The sequence below is a fragment of the Nicotiana tabacum genome, chromosome 2 (assembly GCF_000715075.1).
Source record: "Nicotiana tabacum cultivar K326 chromosome 2, ASM71507v2, whole genome shotgun sequence".
NCBI classification, from domain to species: domain Eukaryota; kingdom Viridiplantae; phylum Streptophyta; class Magnoliopsida; order Solanales; family Solanaceae; genus Nicotiana; species Nicotiana tabacum.
The window spans coordinates 22,225,389-22,245,189 of record NC_134081.1 but is presented as its reverse complement, the minus strand read 5'-3'; the positions used below and the strand labels follow the sequence as shown (position 1 = coordinate 22,245,189).

The 19,801-nt window shown below is 42.2% G+C and overlaps 1 protein-coding gene across 1 annotated transcript; it reads left to right on the top strand.

Annotated features, from left to right (window-relative positions):
- The first annotated feature begins 16,670 nt into the window (after positions 1 to 16,670).
- On the top strand, positions 16,671 to 18,068 carry LOC107779707 (putative glutathione S-transferase). Its single transcript, XM_016600182.2, has 2 exons — positions 16,671 to 17,066; positions 17,423 to 18,068. Exons 1-2 carry the CDS (start codon positions 16,758 to 16,760, stop codon positions 17,771 to 17,773), a joined length of 660 nt encoding a protein of 219 aa, XP_016455668.1. The 5' UTR covers positions 16,671 to 16,757; the 3' UTR covers positions 17,774 to 18,068.
- Positions 18,069 to 19,801: the final 1,733 nt, after the last annotated feature.

Here is a 19,801-nt window from a genome sequence, read left to right as displayed (position 1 = left end):
AGCAAACCGCTAAACATACCTTCTTAATTTCCTTTTCTTCTGTTTTACAATGGCGAAAACGTCTAAGACTATCCCAGGCCGCCTCTTCATCATGACCCGCCGGCGATGGGGCTAGGTGGAACCACACCCTGAGGAGTTCGTTCCTGCAGGGTGCCCGACCATTGCCGATTTTAAGATTGAAAAAACTTCCTCGGTACCGGGTTGATGTGAGCCGGTCTTAAGGTACATATGTACGATCACCGATGATCTCCTCACTAACGTTAAAGAAGATTGTAACTGGGCCAATAAACATGTGGTGGTGCCTTCGCCTGAGGAGTCAATCACTACCCACGTGGAGGAGTTTTTAAGTGTTTACACTTACCCCTTCACGTTGGGTCCCTTAGACCCGATCATTATTGCCTTCTGTAAGAGGTACAACGTGACTCTTGGCCAGATTCACCCTTCATTTTGGAGAATAGTGATTCTCCTTCGATTCTTCGTAAACAAAATCGAAGGATGTTCCTTCACCCTCGATCACCTTATGCGCCTCTACAGTCCCTGACTCTATCGAGGGGGTTAATCAAGCTTGCTCGCCGAGCCAGTACGGCCCCATTCTTGAGTATAGATGAGGCTCGGTACCGAGGTTGGATGGGCCGTTTTGTTCGAATAAAGACTTCAGATTTGATCCCTGCTGAGGACATGCCGTTTCCCGAGAAATTGAATATGAATCGTAAGTGTTACTTTGCCTTGAAGATTTAATCTATTGTTTGTCCTTTTATCTCCTTTCATATGGGTGTTTTTGGTGTGTAGCTGTGGATCAGATGCCGGATGTGGTTCCTCTACTCAAGAAATGGGTCGAGGACCTTGTGTCACAGAGACCATACTACGAGCGTGCTTGGATAGAATTATCGAAGGGTCGGTGGGAGGCCCGTAATCATGGTAAGTTTCATTTTCTGGTTCGATAAGGTTTTGACTTTCTCCTTGTGTTGTCGAATTCTTATCGGCTATATTTTGTTTTGCAGGTCTCCCCAAGGATGTTGCTATGAGGCCTTCATTCGAGATTGGGGATGTGCCTCTCGAGTCCCCTGCTCCGAAACAAGTGACGAGAAGAAGAGGAAAAGGGCCTCGGGCTCCCTGGACTCGGAGAAGAAAAAACCAAAGAGGAGGCTGGCGCGTAAAGCTAAGGAAAATACCAATGCCCTCCCATCGGACTCGATCCATCGACCGAGGGATGAGTCCGAAGAAGAAGAAAAAGATAACTCCGGGCTAGTGGCTCAGGTACGGCCCGCTTTGCTTCAAACTGAGGAGGCTGTTGAGAAGGCATTAGCTGGTACCTGCGTACCGGAATGGGGTGCGACTGTTTTGCCCCAGGCCAGGGAGATCGAGAGAGAGACCGAGGCCGACACTTCTCGGGCAGAGGGAGGTGCCCCGAGGGATGAGCTTGGGGCGATCGACCTTACCAGGTCCCCTCAAATCTCAGACGCCATGATACGCGAGGTCGGTATGCTAGAAGGTCGTTCTTACGAGGGGCCTCAGGGGGCGATTGATATCCACAACTTCTTGGATGGGTTAGAGTCCGCTGCCTTAGAAGATGTCACCGGTCTTGGTGACTTGCCGGTGCCAAGGAAGGTACCGTCATTGGGTGCCAGTGGGTATTCATCAAGCTCAAAGCTGGTGGATCGGTTCCCGGCTCCAAGTGTTAACCCTGACCGTAGGTGGTCGATAGTTTTCTCTGTCCCGGAGGATGCCCTGGTTTTCTCTGCCCTCGTGGGGGTTTCTAGCTACCTTAGTTGCTTGGTGACCGAAGAGGACCAAGACGTGATGGAGGCGGTGGAAGCATCTTGCCTATTCAATGAGGCCCAACACGCTTTGAATCGGGTAACTTCGAGTGACACTTCATTATTTATTTTAAATTTGAAGTTGTAAATAATCCTAACACCTTTTTTACGCTTGCAGGCCTCGGTATTGCACCATGAGGCTTTCCTCCAAATCCGAGAGGAGTTCACCCAGCACGAGGCTGAGGTTCGGGAGCTCACCTAGAAGAGAGATACTTATAAGCTTCTGAGTGAGTAGCTTTAGACCGAGTTAGAAGCGGCTCGGAAGGAGCATACCGAGTAGGTCGAGCAGGTAAATCGAGTACTTGAAGATAATGACGACGAACTGTACTTAGTGGCTAACGATCCGATCCTGCAAGTTCGACAAAGGCTTGAACAAATCGGGCAGCTCCAAGTGCATATAGACGCGATACAAACTGAGGCTGAGGAGTTAAAGAAAAACATGGACCTGATAGCCTCGCAAAAGGAAGTTGTCCAAGCACACTGGCGTCGGCCGAGGCTCAACTTCGGGATGCAAAGGAGAAGACCTCGATGCAGGCCAAGAGGATCAAGGAGCTTCAATCTGAGCTTAACTCGGCTATTTCTAGCCAAGAGAGCCTGGCCACGGAGCTCGAGGCAGCAAAATCTGAGGTAACCATAGCTAATACCAAGGCCGATGCTAAAGTTGCCCAATTCAAGGTTGACGTCGAGGCTATTCAGGCACAAGCCAAGAGTATGGTGGATCATGCAAGGTGGGAAGCTCGAAAGGAAGCCCTCGAGGGAGTCCATGCTCAAAGCTTTGACATACTTGCGGAAATTGAAAATGCCAAGGTAGATGAGGCCGGGGCTCGGAAGCTAGCTTTTCCTGAGAAAGGCTCCGAGAGCTTAACTGAATCTGAAGGTGGGGAAGACCCCGATGATAAAGACGCTGCCTCCGATAAGGACCAGACCACTTAAGCCACTTAGGCCTTTAGATGTTTTTATTTTTTGCTTTTTGTATCTTTTTGAGGCCGCTTTGGCCGTTGTATATTTTTAAATCGGGCAATTCTAGCCTTTGTAAAAGTATTATATATACAAGGCTTTCTTTCCCTTTTGGCTTTCAAAATTTTCCTTTGCTTTATTTCTTGTATTCATAACGGTCGAAACACCTTAACATAAAGTAATTTAGGATGTGTTCGAAAGCTCGAACAAACCTTGCCTTTGCCCTACTTTGTTTTAAGGCATCTTGAGGGTTCGATGTTACCGGAACCTTTTCCCTAAGTAGGTAGCCGAGATTGTAGTTTTTCGAGGGTAGCCTCTAGAACCAATTGTGAAAACTTTTCTTTTTCGAAGGCCTAGTTTTTGTTACGGGTTTCGGACATCTCTAAGCCATATTAATTTGGCTGTAGCTTTTTAGTTTGGGAGCTGCCAATTGGACTTGTTTTCCCGAGCTATCCGGGCTTACCCAAGATAACAGTCTCCCAGTAGGGTAACCGTGGCTTTTAAAAATCAAGGAATTGCCTAATAGGTCTTATTCCCCCTAGGCCTAGTGACTTGGCCATGTTCGAGTTTTTCGGACGACAGTCCCCGAGTGAGGGAGTGGTCGTTCGTGTTCCGGTTATAGACTGCCCTTGGGCTCGTTATTTTCAGGAGATCGGAAGTACAAAACTCTTTAAGGGATGTAAAGAGGAAATATTTTTAAAACGTAAGATGATTGCAAGGAAAGTACTTCTCTTTATTCTTGTGCAAAGCAGCCATACATGTGTACATATTTTATGCCAGGGCTCGAGTAATCTATGTGGGCACGGTTCGTTCGACCGTTTGCCCTTACAATAAATCCTACCTATCGAGATCCTTCCTTTTCGAAGTAATTTCCTCTCTAAAGTTAATATCCGAAGGTAATGTATATCCGAGGGTAATATCCCCCCTCCCTAGTATTCGAGGTTGATTGTAGAGGGACCTCGGATATTGTTGAATTGATCTTCGATACCGATTCATGATCAGACTTGATTCTAAGTTAGCATGATCCATTGCTGCCTCATTAAAAACCTTGCCGAAAAACCCATTTGGGACAAAACCAGTCTAAGGAAAAAAGAGTGCAACGTGTGCTTTTAGACCTAAACAATTCATGCCGCTTCTTGTTGATCACCTGCAAGTGTTAGTCCAAAATAAAAAAGAAATGAAATGGGGTCGTACCTTAGCAATAATATCATTTTAGGTGGTATATATTCCAATTGATTGGTAGTTGTCTCCGTTCATCATTCCGAGCTTATAGGATCCTTTCCCGGTGACCTCGAGAATCTGGTACGGTCCTTCTGAGTTGTGACCCAATTTCCCTTCGTTTGAATTCTGGGTGTTTAGGGTGACTTTCCTTAGCACTAAGTCCCCGACATTAAAGTATTGAAGGTTGGCCCTTCGATTGTAGTACCTCTCGATTCGTTGTTTTTGGGCAGCCAATCGAACAAGGGCGGCCTCACTCCTTTCATCCAATAGTTCCAAGCTCGTATTCATGGCCTCGTCATTTGAATCCTTTGTTGCATATCGGTATCTAATACTTGGTTCCCCAACTTTGACCGGTATTAAAGCTTCAACTCCATAAACCAATGAAAACGGAGTAGCCTCGGTACTGGATTTCGCAATTATGTGGTATGCTTAAAGGACTTCGGGTAGGGTCTCCTTCAATTTTCCTTTGGCGTCAGTTAACCTCTTCTTAAGGTTTTGGATTATGGTATTGTTGGTCGATTCGGCTTGCCCGTTCAAGCTAGGGTGATAAGGTGTCGATAAGATTCTTTTGATCTTATGATCTTCGAGAAACTTGGTCACTTTGCTGCCGATAAACTATTTTCCATTGTCACACATAATTTCGGATGGCATCCCGAACCGACATATGATGTGGTCCCAAATGAAGTCGATGACTTCCTTCTCCCTAATCTTCTCGTATGCCTGTGCTTCAACCCACTTAGAAAAATAGTCAGTCATAAATAAGATAAATTGAGCCTTACTTGGTGACCATGGAAGAGGGCCAACGATGTCCATTCCCCACTTCATGAATGGCCATGGTGACAAGACTGAATGCAGCAGTTCCCCGAGTTGGTGAATTATTGGACCATAACTTTGGCATTTGTCACATTTTCGAACAAACTCCTTCGCATCTTTTTCCATGTCGATCCAGTAATATCCGGCTCTGATTACCTTTTGAACCAATTATTCGGCGCCTGAATATCATGAACTTCCCTCAAAACATACTCGGTATCTCTCGGTCCCAGACATATTGCTAGTGGGCCATCGAACATTCTTCTGAATAAGGTTCCGTCTTCAGACAAGGTGAATCGGACTGCCTTTGTGCGCATGGCCCTCGATTCTTTTGGATCTGAAGGAAGTTTCCCGGCTTTCAAATATTCTACGTATTTATTTCTCCAATCCCAGGTTAAGCTTGTGGAATTTATCTCGGCGTGACCTTCTTCGACCACTGACCTCGTGAGTAGCACAACAGCCCCTAAGTTGAGCTCGTCGTCCTCGACCGACGACCCTAAGTTTGCGAGGGCATCGACCTCGCTATTTTGATCTTGAGGCACGTGCTGCAAAGTCCATTCTCTAAACTGATGTAATGTTACTTGTAACTTATCTAGGTACCTTTGCATTTATTTTTCTCTGACTTCGAACGTTCCGTTAACCTGATTCACCACAAGGAGGGAGTCGCACTTAGCTTCGATCACCTCCGCCCCCAATATTTTGGCTAGCTCAAGACCTGCAATCATGGCCTCATATTCGGCCTCGTTGTTAGTCAACTTCACAGTTCGAATGGATTGTCTAACCAAATTTCCTGTGGGTGGCTTCAGTACGATGCCAAGTCCGGACCCCTTTGCGTTTGATGTACTGTCCGTAAAGAGGGTCTAGATTCCCGAGGACGCTCCCGAGTTTACGAACAACTCTCTTTCAACCTCGGGTATTAGGGTCGGCATGAAGTCAGCCACGAAATTTACTAAGATTTTAGACTTAATGGTTGTTCAGGGTCGATATTTGATATCGTACCCGCTGATTTCCACGACCCATTTGGCCAATCGTCCCCGAGAGTTCGGGTTTATGTATTATATTTCGTAATGGGTAAGTTGTCACAACACATATAAGGTGGCATTGAAAGTACGGTTTCAGTTTCCTATAGGCGCTTAACAAAGAGAGCGCCAACTTTTCTAGGTCGGGGTATCTAGTTTCGGCCTCACCCAAGGTCCGGCTAACATAATAAATCGGAAATTTCATACCTTGTTCTTCCCGAACTAGGACTCTACTTATAGCTATCTCCGATACTGCCAAATATAAGTATAATTGTTCATCTGCCATCAGCGTGCGAAGCAGTGGCAGGCTCGACAAGTATCACTTAAGTTCTTCCAGGGCCCGTTGGTATTCCGATGTCCACGTGAAGTTATTTTTCTTCTTCGGCAATAAGAAAAATCGATGACTCTTATCGGAGGACCTCGAGATGAATCACCCAGGGCGGTTATGCGCCCGGTTAGCCTCTGCACGGCCTTCACGTTGTCCACTACCGTAATATCCTCGATAGTTTTGATCTTGGCGGGGTTGATCTCGATTCCTCTGTTGGATACCATGAATCAGAGAAATTTACCTGACCCGACTCTGAACGCGCATTTTTCTGGATTCAATTTCATGTTGTACTTCCTCAATATACTGAAGGTTTCCTGCAAATGCTTCAAATGGTCCTCTACTCGCAGGGACTTAACTAACATGTCATCAATGTAAACTTCCATAGATTTCCCTATTTGTTCTTCGAACATCCGGTTTACTAGGCGTTGGTAAGTGGCACCGACATTTTTTAATCCAAATGGTAGTAGTATGTGCCATACTTAGTGATGAAGGAGGTCTTTTCCTGATCATCCGGGTTCATTTGTATTTGGTTGTACTCCGAATAGGCATCACGAAAACTGAGGATCTCGTGGCCGGCCGTGGCATCGATCATGTGATCGATGCTAGGCAAAGAAAAAGAGTCCTTGGGGCATGCCTTATTTAAATCTTTGTAATCCACACACATTCTTAGTTTGTTCCCTTTCTTAGGGACTACTACTACATTTTCTAGCCATTCGGGTTATTTGACTTCCCATATGGACCCTATTTTAAGGAGCTTAGTTACCTCGTCTTTGATGAAGGCATGTTTGATCTCGTACTGGGATCTCCTTTTCTACTTCACCGGATGGAATTTCGGGTCCAAGCTTAATTTATGAGTGGTGACCTCTGGTGGGATTCCTGTCATGTCGAGATGGGACCAAGAAAAACAATCCATGTTAGTTATAAGAAATTGAATGAATTTTTCCCTGAGTTTGGGAGTTAACCTCGTGCCCAGCCCAGGTATACCTTTCGATTGGGAAGATGTTCGATCAGTATGACCTGCTCCAGCTCTTCGACCGTTGATTTGGTAGTGTCGGAATCATCAGGGACTATAAAGGATCGAGGAACCCCATAATCATCGTCTTCGTCAGTCCTATGCTTATCCAGTTGGGTCGAGGCCGGCATTTGTGATTGATATTAGGCTTTCTGTTTTGCTTTCGAATCTGACTCCTTTGTCAATGAGAGTGTCGATATTGAAATCACTTCATCGACGGCAAACATTTCCTTCGCGGCGGGCAGCTCCTCGTAGATTGTTTTAATCCCTTCTGGTGTAGGGAATTTTAGCACCTGGTGAAGGGTCGAGGGCACAACCCTCATGTTGTGGATCCACGGTCTCCCGAACAGGGCTTTATATCTCATGTCCCCTTCAATCACATAAAACTTGGTCTCCTGGATGGTCCCGGCTGCGTTCAGTGGTAATGTTATTTCTCCCTTAGGAGTTTCACAAGCCATGTTGAATCCGTTTAGCACTCGAGCCGCGGGCACGATTTTGTCCTGTAGGCCGAGTTGTTCTATGACCCTTGATCAAATGATGTTGGCCGAACTACCTGGATCAATTAACACACGTTTAACTCGAGTTTTATTCATCAGTACAAATATTACCAGTGCATCATTATGGGACTGTATGATTCCTTCTGCATCATCGTCATTGAAAGATAAGGTTCCTTCTGGTATGTAGTCCCGAGTTTGTTTCTCCCTCGTGATTGACACCTTGATGCATTTTAACATCGGACCTTGGGGAACATCGACAACTCCGATAATCATAAGAATGACGTTTTGAGGTTCTTCTTGCTCATTTTGTTTATTGGAATCTCTGTTTCTGAAATAATTCTTAGCTCGATCACTCAGAAACTCCTGAAGGTGCCCGTCATTGAATAACTTGGCTACTTCTTCTCTCAATTGTCGACAATCTTCCATTCTGTGTCCATGAGTGCCATGATATTTGGACATTTGGTTAGGATTTCTCGGGGCAGGATCAGTTTGCAAAGGTCGAGGCCATTTGGTATCTTTGATGCGTTCGATAGCCGATACGATGGCGGCTTCGTCAACATTAAAGGTATATTCTAATAATCGTGGTGCCTCTTTAGGTCCGATAGGCCTATCGAAGCTATTCTTACTCATAAGCCCTCGAGAGCCCTGGCCTCGATCACTCCTCCTTTTATTTCATATAGGATTTCACCCAGATCCGCTGCTCCTACGATCTCCATTATATGACTGGTACCGATCTCCGTTCAACCTCAGTTCTCGATGAATGTCCCTTTTGATTCTATCAATGGGCCTGATAGGATAAACGAACCCGGAAGGAGCCCCAAGCTGGTCGTCTTCTACCCTGATCTTTGATTGATACCGATTCTGCACATCGGCCCAAGTAATAGCCGGGTATTCTATCAAATTATGCTTCAACTTCTGCGAAGCCACTGAACTTCGAACATTGAGTCCTTGGGTGAAATCTTGAACAACCCAATCATCGACGACCGGTGGAAGATCCATTCGTTCCATTTGGAATCGACATACGAATTCTCTGAGCATTTCGTTGTCCTTCTGCCTTACCTTGAAAAGGTCCGACTTCCTGGTTTCGACCTTGATGGCCCCAGCGTCTGCCTTTACAAAAGAATCTGCAAGCATAGCAAATAAATCAATAGAGTTAGGTGGTAAATTGTGGTACCATATCATAGCTTCCTTTGATAGGGCTTCCCCAAATTTCTTTAGCAAGATAGATTAGATCTCGTCATCCTCTAGATCATTCCCTTTGATAACACATGTGTAAGAGGTAACATGCTCATTTGGGTCGGTCGTTCCATTGTATTTAGGAATCTCGGGCATGTAGAACTTCTTGGGAATCAGTTTGGGAGCCACACTCGGGGGGAAGGGTTTTTGCACAAACTTTTTGGAATCCAGACCCTTCAATATTGGTGGTGCCCCTAGGATTTGATTGATCCTGGAGTTGTAAGTTTCCATCTTCTTGTCGTTTGCCTCGATCTTCTTTTCCCTCGACTTAACTCGTTTTGTCAGTTCTTCGAGCATTTTCATAATTGCAGGATCGGCCCCCGATTCCTTCTTGTTCGATTTCCTTGAAACCGATTCGACATTGTGGACGACTTCCTGGGACGGCCCGGGCTCGATCTTGCTCGGTGGGTGATTCTGGTTTTGGAGCTGGGCTATCGCTGCTTGTTGAGCCTGCAACATTTCGAAGATCACCCGCAGGCTGATCCCGCCCTCTTCGCCGCCACGTGTGCTTTGAGCGGCTGATCAAACGACTCTACGGATGCTGCTCTCGAGATCGACGACCAAATTTGCATTGATGGCTACATGCGAGCTGACATCGATTGAATCTACAGCCGGAACTCCGTCGAGGCCAACTGGAGGTACATCGTTCCCTGGTGCTATGTTATCATTTTTGTCGTGGTGACTGAAACCATTATCCACGTGTAGGGGTGTCGACTGGGAGTTCGACATTTTGATCCTGGAATCAAAGATACTCCAAAGAACAAGTATAAAATAGTGTGTGTTATGAAAGTTTATACCAGGTAATCACTATTATCCTTAGCCTCCACGGTGGGCGCCAAACTGTTTACCTTAAAAATCGAATAACAATTAAATTTATACACGATTTTAAGGATAGGTGATATAACTTGATACAAATTAAGTAAACATATTAGAATTGAAATTGACGATAAAAGAATAAATACAAATCACACAAGCCTTACGTCAAACTGTTTACCAAATCGAAGAGCCTTGGCCCTCTAGTTCGATCACCCTTGAACCAAGAGATGTCTCCACTGATGCATGAATAGAATAACAAGATGAATAAAAGCTAGAAAATGACAGTATATTGCTTTATGTTGCGTAATCTGTTCTATTACAAATGATCAGACCCCCTTTATATAGTAGGGGATCTTGATACAATTCTACACAAGGTAAAAAATCTCATGATTTTCTAATCAATCGGCCTATCCTTGATACGTGCCGAGATTTCCGCCGTGATCTACAACCGATCACAGATATTTCGTCCTTTTGTTATTCGGCTCGGCAAATTTCTCTCGATCTCGTCTGATCTCGAACTTTAACCTACCATATTTCAGTCCTGATTAGTCACACAAGAGGCGAACCCGATTTCGACCGTATATACATATATTATGATTATGCGAAATACATGTCTTGCATTTTATTAATTTGGACTAGATATCGATTACAAATGAACTTTTTAATTCCGAATTCTATTCTGTAAAAAGGCAATTCCAAAAAGATTTCACATATACTGAACATAGAGTTTGAGTAATTAAGAAGGGGAGGATGCCTATTTCCAAGATAAATAAATAAATAAATAAATACATAATTAAATAACCCAATTTGCCTGGTCTATTCATCATTGACTAGAACTATATATTCAAAGTAACTGAAGCTATTTGAAGTAAACCAAACTTTTGATAGCAACTAATAAGGGAATTTGATTCAACAATTGAAAGGAAATTACAAACTTGAAGGAAATTGAAAAGCTGCAACAGAAGGGTAAGAGGTGAGAAGGGATTATATCAAGAAAGTGGGGAAGAGATAGAGAAAGAGATGCAACATTACACATTAACCATACCACAACTGATACTAGACATGTCTATTATAACAATATAATATCCCCCTATAACCAACCAGCTATTGACACTTGCCTCATCCAGCTTGCCATATAAAATCCCCCAAAAGCCTATTGGGCTGTTTCAATCTTCTGCTCCTACGCAGTTGATCCCCAGGCCCAAGTTCTTCTCCTATTTGGTTTTTCAGCCCAATTACATCATTATCCAACATTGGGTCCAATGACGGGTTCATAACACTATTGGATGTAATGGCTTACGCCAAATATCCTACTGTAATTTGTTCATCTGGCTGCCCCCTACAGCGCTTGAGTAAGGAAATGTGGAACACTGAATGAATCCTAGCTTTTTCAGGTAATTGAAGCTTGTATGCCACAGAGCCAATCCGCTTCAATACCTTGTAAGGTCCAAAGTACTTCCTACTTAGCTTGTGTTGGTGAGCGCTCCTCAAAGACTGTTGCTTATATGGCTGCAATTTCACGAACACCCAGTCACCTTCCTCAAAATGATCATCAGTTCGCCCCTTATCAGCATCTTTTTTCATGCGGGATTGTGACTTGGACAGATTAAACTTCAGGATCCCCAGTACTTCATCTCGCCGTAGCATGTACTGCTCAATCAAATCATCGGAACCACTGCCCAACACATAGCGAGCGATAGTGGGAGGCTCTCTGCCATATAATGCTTGGAAGGGTGTCATCCCCGCTAAAGTTTGAAAAGCTGTATTATACCAAAACTCGGCCCATGGTAACGTGGGTACCCATTCATGCGAGCTGTCATCCACAAAATACCTTAAATATTGCTCCACACACTTATTTAATGCCTCAGATTGCCCGTCGATTTGGGGATGGTAAGCAGTACTCATGGCTAGAACAGTCCCCTGTAAATGATGAAGCTCTTGCCAAAATGAATGTAGGAAGCGAGGGTCTCGATCCGTCACAATTGTTCGAGGAGGACCATGCAACTTAATGATATGGACTACAAAAGCTTCAGCCACGGACTGGGCAGTGAAAGTTGCCGGTAAAGGAATAAAGTGCCCGTACTTAGAAAGTCTATCAATCACGGTCATAATGGTGGCTTTTTCCTTAGAGCTCAGCAAGCAAGTGATGAAATCCATAGCTATCTCCTCAAAAACCATTTCGGGAACGGTTAACGGTTGTAAAAGACCTGCAGGTAGCTTATTGATGTCCTTGGATCGTTGGCAAATTTGGCAAGAGGCAATGTAAACCTTAACATCATTACGCATTGCTGGCCAGTAAAAGTTTGAGGAAAGTACGAGCAACACCAGCATGTCTGCCTATCTTTGAATCATGAAATTCATGAAGCAAAAGTTGCTTTAAGGAAGAATCGTGTGGTATGACCAGACGACCTTTGTAAAAGAGCAACCCTTTGCGAAAAGAGTAGGCTGCATAATCCGTATGTTTATTTTCCATGCCCTGCTGGATGGCCAACAACTCAGGATGAATTTTGTTTGCCTCTATCAACTCAGCGAGCCACTCAAATGAACGCTCAGAAATAGCATAAAATGTGCCAGCCTCAGGTGGTCTAGACATGGCATCCGTAGCCTTATTCTGTTTCCCGGTCGATAATTAATGGTGAAATCATACCCAACTATTTTTCCTAGCCACTTTTGTTGTTCTAGGGTCTAAATTATCTGAGTTGTGAGGTTTTTGAGGGACGGTTGGTCAGTGATTATTGTGAAACGTCGCCCTAAGAGATATTGCCTCCATTTTGCCACAACTTGTGTGATGGCATACATCTCTCGGTGGTAAGTTGAGGCTTTTTGCATCCTAGGACATAAGTTTTGACTATAAAAGGCAATGGGGTGCCCTTCCTGTGACAGGATTGCCCCAATCCCTACGCCAGAGGCATCAGTCTCCAGAGTAAAATCATCATCGAAGTTGGGCAGGGCCAGAACTGGAGTAGAGCTAAGCCTAGACTTCAGGTCCTCAAAGGCTTGTTGAGATTGCTCATTCCAAACAAAGGCGTCTTTCCGGAGTAAATCAGACAATGGACTGGCCACAGTAGCAAAGTGACGAATAAAGCGCCTATAATAACCCGCAATACCCAAGAAACTACGGACCTCTTTAACTGACTTAGGTGTGGACCATTGTTGTACAATAGAAATTTTTGAGGGGTCGACGGCAAGTCCATCTGAAGATATAACATGGCCCAAATAATCCACATTGGTCTGCCCAAACTGACATTTGTTGCGCTTTGCAACCAATTGGTGTCGTTGGAGCAATTTGAGAACTAACTCCAAATGCTCCAAATGCAACGACCAGGATGAACTATAGATGAGAATATCATCAAAGAATACGAGTACCAATTTGCGAAGATGAGGCCGAAAAATGTCATTCATGGTTGCTTGAAAGGTCGATGGGCCACTGGATAAACCGAACGGCATAATCAAAAATTCGTAATGGTCATCAAGTGTCCGGAATGCCATTTTAGGAACATCAACAGGGCGAACACGGATCTGATGATAACCATACAAGAGATCCAACTTTGAGAAACATTTAGCCCCATATAATTCATCAAACAACTCGTCAACTGAGGGAATTGGAAATCTGTCATGCACGGTAATGGCATTAAGGGCCCTATAGTTAACACAGAAGCGCCATGATCCATCCTTCTTTCGCACCAACAAGACTAGTGATGAGAACGAACTTGTACTAGGTTGTATTACTCCGTCCCTTAACATATCAGATACGAGTTATTCCATCATTTGCTTCTAAAAATAAGGGTATCGATAGGGCTTGACATTGACTGGACGAGCCTCGGGGGCAAGATGAATGGAATGATCAGTTGTTCGCACTGGTGGAATTCCGTGTGGTTTGGTGAAGACAACAGCATGTGAATCCAGTAATGCCCCTAACTCTGAAGGTATATCCTGTGGTGCCCCAGAATCCTCATGCACTAGTAACAGGAAAAAACAAGTAGCAATGGCATCAGTGGCATGATATCGGCGTAATGTTTGTAATTGAGCCGGTTGCAGATCATCCGGGGGGTCACCCACCCACTTAACTTGTTGGCCTTCCAAATAAAACTCCATTTGGCGAGTGGAATGGTTGGTCAGTACCGGACCTAGAGTGGCTAGTCAAGCGCCGCCCAGAACAATATCCGCGCCATAAAAACCCAAGAGATATAAGTCCATTATGAGGTCTGTTCCCTGGAGAGTAAACGAAAAAGCATGAATTACTCCTTCACAACGCAAACGCTGGCCATTTCCCACAACCACCGAAAAATTAGTGGTGGGTTCAACTGTAAGATTCAGGAATTTGGCTGCTCGTGTCTGAATAAAATTATGTGTACTCCCACCATCAACCAAGACAGCAACAGGGGAACCATGGGCATGACCCTTGAAGCGAAGAATTGTTGGAGAATGACCACCAGCTAAGACGTAATAAGACATTGTCGATTGGGCCTGTAACTCCAAGCACTAAAGTTCCTCTGCCAATATTTCATCCGACGTGATTTGTGCGGATTCGGCAATGAGTGGTTCGGAATCGTCTTCAAGCAGAAGGATTTGGGGTAGGGATTTGCATTTGTGATTTGTCACGTATTTCTCATCATAATAATAACACAACCCCTTATCGCGACGTTGCTGCATCTCCGCCGGCGTTAGCCGTTTGACGGGCACTCGAGGGCCCGATGTGGAGGCATTGCGTGCTAGCACTATAACTTTGGACGGAGGAGTAGGCAGTAAGGGTTGGGTTCTAGAAAAAGCAGGTTGCATGGGCCCTCTTTCTATCTGCAAACGCTGCTCATGAGCTTGGGCCAAAGAAATGGCCTCATCAAGTGTTTTGGGCCTGTGAACCAAAACTGACGTTTTAATATCCGAATGGAGCCCAGACACAAATAACTTGAGCATCAAGGATTCAGAAACATCTTCCGTTTCATTAGCTATTGCTTCGAACCGAGCGTGGTAGTCGGCAATGGTGGAAAACTGATGGAGCTTGGCCAAGCGACCTTCAGGTTCTTCCAGCTCTTTTTTTAAAATCGAATTACCAACTTAGTCGCAAAATGAGGCCAGTCAACCAGTTGTTTGTTACGGAAGAGCCAACGATGCCATTCGAGAGCCTCCCCGTCTAAGTAAAACGAAGCAATCGTCAGCCTCTGTTCTAGAAGAATTTTGTAGAACGAAAAATACCTGTCAACCTGAAAAACCCAAGCATCTGGGTGATCGCCGGAGAACCGACTCAACTCCACAGAAGCAGGTTTGTGCCGGAGCACGACAAAGTTACCACCACTATCGTTTGTGGACAGAACCAGCTCAGTCGTCTTCGAACGAGACGTCTCTACTACGGACCCGTTCAACTGAGATCCAATGGAAGCCATCTGAGAAAGAACCTCTTGCATCAATTTATGTTGACCATCAAATGCTATGCGGAGTTCCGACATCTCCCGGGCCATGCCCATTTGCGCGTCTTCCAGTTGCTTGAGTCGAGTATCCACCATTTGGCAGATAACAATAAAAGCACCAATGAAGTAAATCAAACTTTTGATAGCAACTAATAGGGGAATTTGATTCAACAACTGAAAGGAAATTACAAACTTGAAGGAAATTGAAAAGCTGCAACAGAAGGGTAAGAGGTGAGAAGGGATTACATCAAGAAAGTGGGGAAGAGATAGAGAAAGAGATGCAACATTACACGTTAACCATACCACTATTGATACTAGACATGTCTATTATAACAATATAATATTCCCCTATAACCAACCAGCTATTGACACTTGCCTCATCCAGCTTGCCATATAAAATCCCCCAAAAGCCTATTGGGCTGTTTCAATCTTCTGCTCCTACGCAGTTGATCCCCAGGCTCAAGTTCTTCTCCCATTTGGTATTTCAGCCCAACTACATCATTATCCAACACTGGTCCAATGACAGGTTCATAACACTATTGGATGTAATGGCTTACGCCAAAGCTCCTACTGTATATGTTACCTTATGAGTACCAAATTAAATATTATCTTATATTCGGTATAGGTTGCAAAAAATTAATGACCAAACCAATGCCCGAAACTAATCTGAAAACAAGGTAGTCTGCCTCGAAAATGTTTAGTTCACTCGATTTAACAATTTTGAAATTTAAATTACTTTATTAAAATATTTACTATATATTTTATTGTCACCGGTGAACAATTTAGAGAAAACTTTACTTTTTAGGCAAAACAATTAAGTATTAATATAATATAATTTATCATTTATCGGCGGTATCCCGTCGATGGCGTGGTTGATAACTGCGTTGAAATTTCCGGTATTCTTACCAGTGTATATGCTTGTACTACTTATCTTTAAGCTAGCGTTTGGTCATAGATTTCTAAATTTATTCTGAAAAATCTGATTCAGATGAAGTTTGGTTTGAAGATGAAAATGTGTTTGGACATCTGTTTTGGGTGAAGTTTGGTTTGGAAAAATATGAAAGATGACTTATACCCACAAGTTTTAAAAAGTATCACAAATAGCCAACAGTACTATTATTAATAACATTCATTATATTATCGCAAACCATAGTCCTGAACATAAATAAATTTGATACAAAATTATCATTTTTGTAATGAGCTACATGATACACTATCAGATGACCGAGAAGACGAAGCAACATCGTTACAAAATAATAAATGGTGGGCTCTTTTATAAAATACCAAAGTTTGGGGCAGTTTTTAAAAAATATTATAGTGATATTTTGGCCCGCTGGTTTTGGGATTTGAAATTTGACCAAAATATAGGCAAAATCTATGGCCAAATATGTATTTGCCAAATAAAAGCCAAGTTTATTTTGACAAAATCTATGTCAAAATAACTCTTCGGTCAATATGAAGCAGTAAAGTAAGAAGATTGAATTAGTCAAAGCATTTGCTAATTGGCTGTCAAGACATTTCCTTGGTTTTTCCTCTATAAAAGAAGCAACTCAAGAGAGAACCATTAACCACCACATAAGAATTAAGATTCCTAAACATAGTAAAGCAAAGACACTTAGAACCAAAGTAGTGATATCATATGGCAGGAGTGAAGTTGCTTGGTCTTTGGTATAGCCCTTTTAGTCACAGAGTTGAGTGGGCTCTTAAGATTAAGGGCGTGGAATATGAATTTATAAAAGAAGATCTACAAAATAAAAGCCCTCTACTTCTACAATCAAACCCTGTTCACAAGAAAATTCCAGTGCTAATTCATAATGGAAAGCCCATTTCTGAGTCTATGGTAATTCTTGAATACATTGACGAGACTTTTGAAGGCCCTTCCATCTTGCCTAAAGACCCTTATGACCGTGCTATAGCTCGTTTCTGGGCTAAGTTCCTCGAGGATAAGGTAAAATCCGTCTTCATGCTTTGTATTTCTCTTTGCAGAATTTAGTAAAAACTTTATTGAAACTTAAAAGTTTTTGACTGTTTTATTTTTCATATGATTGGTCATGTCCTGTGTCGATTTTAGATGCTGTGTGATCATCATGGTGAATAAATGTGTTAAAAGGGCAAGGTAATATTAAAATCACATCAAAAGAAGTTAGAAAAAAAACCGAGAATTTCTTGGATTTATGCATATTTAGATGAGTTTAAATTAAAGGAAACAATATTGTTAGTCAAAATTCATATATCGGACTTCGATGTGGTTAGGGTTGAGACATTATATATTGTCATTGTTGTTAAGTTTTGAATTTATTGCAGGTGCCACCAGTGGGAAAAACTTTCTTTCTCAAAGGAGAGGAGCAAGAGAAAGGTAAAGAGGAAGCTTATGAGATGCTGAAAATTCTTGACAATGAGCTCAAGGATAAGAAGTTCTTTGTCGGTGACAAAATTGGGTTGGCTGATATTGCTGCAAATTTTGTGGGAATTTGGCTGGGAGTGTTTGAAGAAGCCTCTGGAATTGTTCTGGTTACAAGAGAAAAATTTCCAAATTTTTGTGCGTGGAGAGATGAGTACATTAACTGCAGCCAAAACAAGGAATATCTACCCCCTAGAGATGAATTGCTTGCCCATTTCAAAGCTCGCTTTCAAGCTGCAGCCGTTCCCAAATGAACACCTCCAGTGAAATTTCAAGATTTTGTGTGGCAACTTCAAAATAAAAATCTTCATATGTCTGAACTTGGGCTTTAACAATTTCAGACCCGAATATCTGAAGTCTATGAAACTCTAGACTTGCAAACTTCAAGGTACATTTTGTGTGGCTACAAAAATATTTGTCGAAAGGCTAGTTTAGCAAGATATTCACATGCTTTTCGTGTTACTGTTTTGTTTGGTTGATCAGAGATTGTAGAATAATTAATAAATATTATGACTTCTCTCATCAAATTGATTAAGGCAAAGAAAGAAATGTTGACTCATAGTGTGAAAGCATTTTATATTTCTAAGAAAGCAGAAAATATTACAAGGAAATATCTCGTGTTACAGTTTTGTTGGTTAGTCGGTGATTATACAATAATTATTCATATCTTTTTTCCTCATCGAATTGAAAAAAGAAAGGATTGGTGACTCGAGTGTGAAATCAGTTTTATATTTCTAGGAAGCACAAAAAATTAATTAGCATGTTATGACATTTGACGAAAATGTTGGTGTCATGAGCACATATATAAGTCATCGGTATTATTTTGTACCTAAAAAAAGTAATAGTATTATTGTTAATCTTCTCACCATCGTTGAGTTCTAAGAAAAGGAAAGCCTTTTATTAAGATTGTCACAGTCCAAAAAACTCGTTCTATAAAAAGTATTATTGTTAATAGTATTATTGTTAATCTTCTCACCATCGTTGAGTTCTAAGAAAAGGAAAGCCTTTTATTAAGATTGTCACAGTCCAAAAAACTCGTTCTATAAAAAGGATACAATAACAACAACTCAGTATAATCCCACTAGTGAGGTCTGGGGAGGGTAGGCTATTTTCAAATGACCCTCGGCATCCTTCCCTCCAAGAACTCCCCACCTTGCTCTTGGGGTGATTCGAACTCACAACCTCTTGATTGGAAGTGAATGGTGCTTACCATCAGAGCAACCTACCTTGTCAAGGATAGAAGCAAGAAAAAAAGTAAGAGTTCTTTACTTTCTAGTCGGAATACACAGATTACATATTGAGTTTTACACGGTTATACACATATTTTACATATGTTATACACTTATCGACTATTTTAATTTAAGTGATTGATCAACGACTATTTTAATTTAAGTGATTGATCAACGACTATTTTAAGTTAAATTCTCACCTTCTCTCCGCGCTAAGCGACGACTTTAAGCAATTATACGAGGCGGAGGATGGCCCAGTTTCAAGGGAAGAGAGAGTGCTGATAGTTATGATGTTAGCCCAATTGTCTGTTTTGCTTCGAAAAATATTTGTAAAAATAAATAAATGTTGTAAATTAGTTAATTCTTAAGGTTCTTTCTTTCTCTCTACATTTTTTATTTATTTTCTTGTTAAAATATTATTACTTGAGCTAAATTTGTCAACAATAAATAGATATTTTTTAAACTTGGCTGCAGTTAATGTAATTATCTCTCCAAGGGAAAAATTACCAATACAATAGCGGAGGCTTCTTCAATAATTCCAAGCCAAAATGGCACTACATTTGCAGCAATATCAGCAAACTCAAATTTGTCACCTACAAAGAACTTTCAGCGTCTCATAAGTTTTCCCTTTACCTTTCTTTTGCTCCTCTTTTGAGAAAGAAAAATTTCGTCACTGCTGGATGGTACCGGCAAAACACTCAAAATTAAAATGAATTTTTTCCTAGATTTAGCATAAATGAATACGCAACAAAAATAATTACGTTTCAATCTCAAATAAGTTGAATTTTCGCTTCATTTAAGTTCATCTCAGACCAATATTATATAAAAATAAAATAAAAATCAATAAAAGTTCTTCATATTTTCTATTGGTCGCTATTTTGCAGTCATGGTTGAATGCATTTCGGCCGTCAATGTTGATTCTTTTGAACTTCCTTTTTATTTTTATTTTTCTGTATAGTAGTTGGAATATTTATAATATTTCACAACACAACGAAGTGAAAAGTAACAACCTTACACATATTAGCAGGGAGAGCAATAACAAGGATGACTTAT

Coding starts and splice junctions, on each gene's coding strand:
- LOC107779707 (XM_016600182.2), top strand. CDS start 16,758: ATGGCAGGAGTGAAGTTGCTTGGTCTTTGGTATAGCCCTTTTAGTCAC. Junction 17,067..17,422: donor CTAAGTTCCTCGAGGATAAG/GTAAAATCCGTC, acceptor AATTTATTGCAG/GTGCCACCAGTGGGAAAAAC.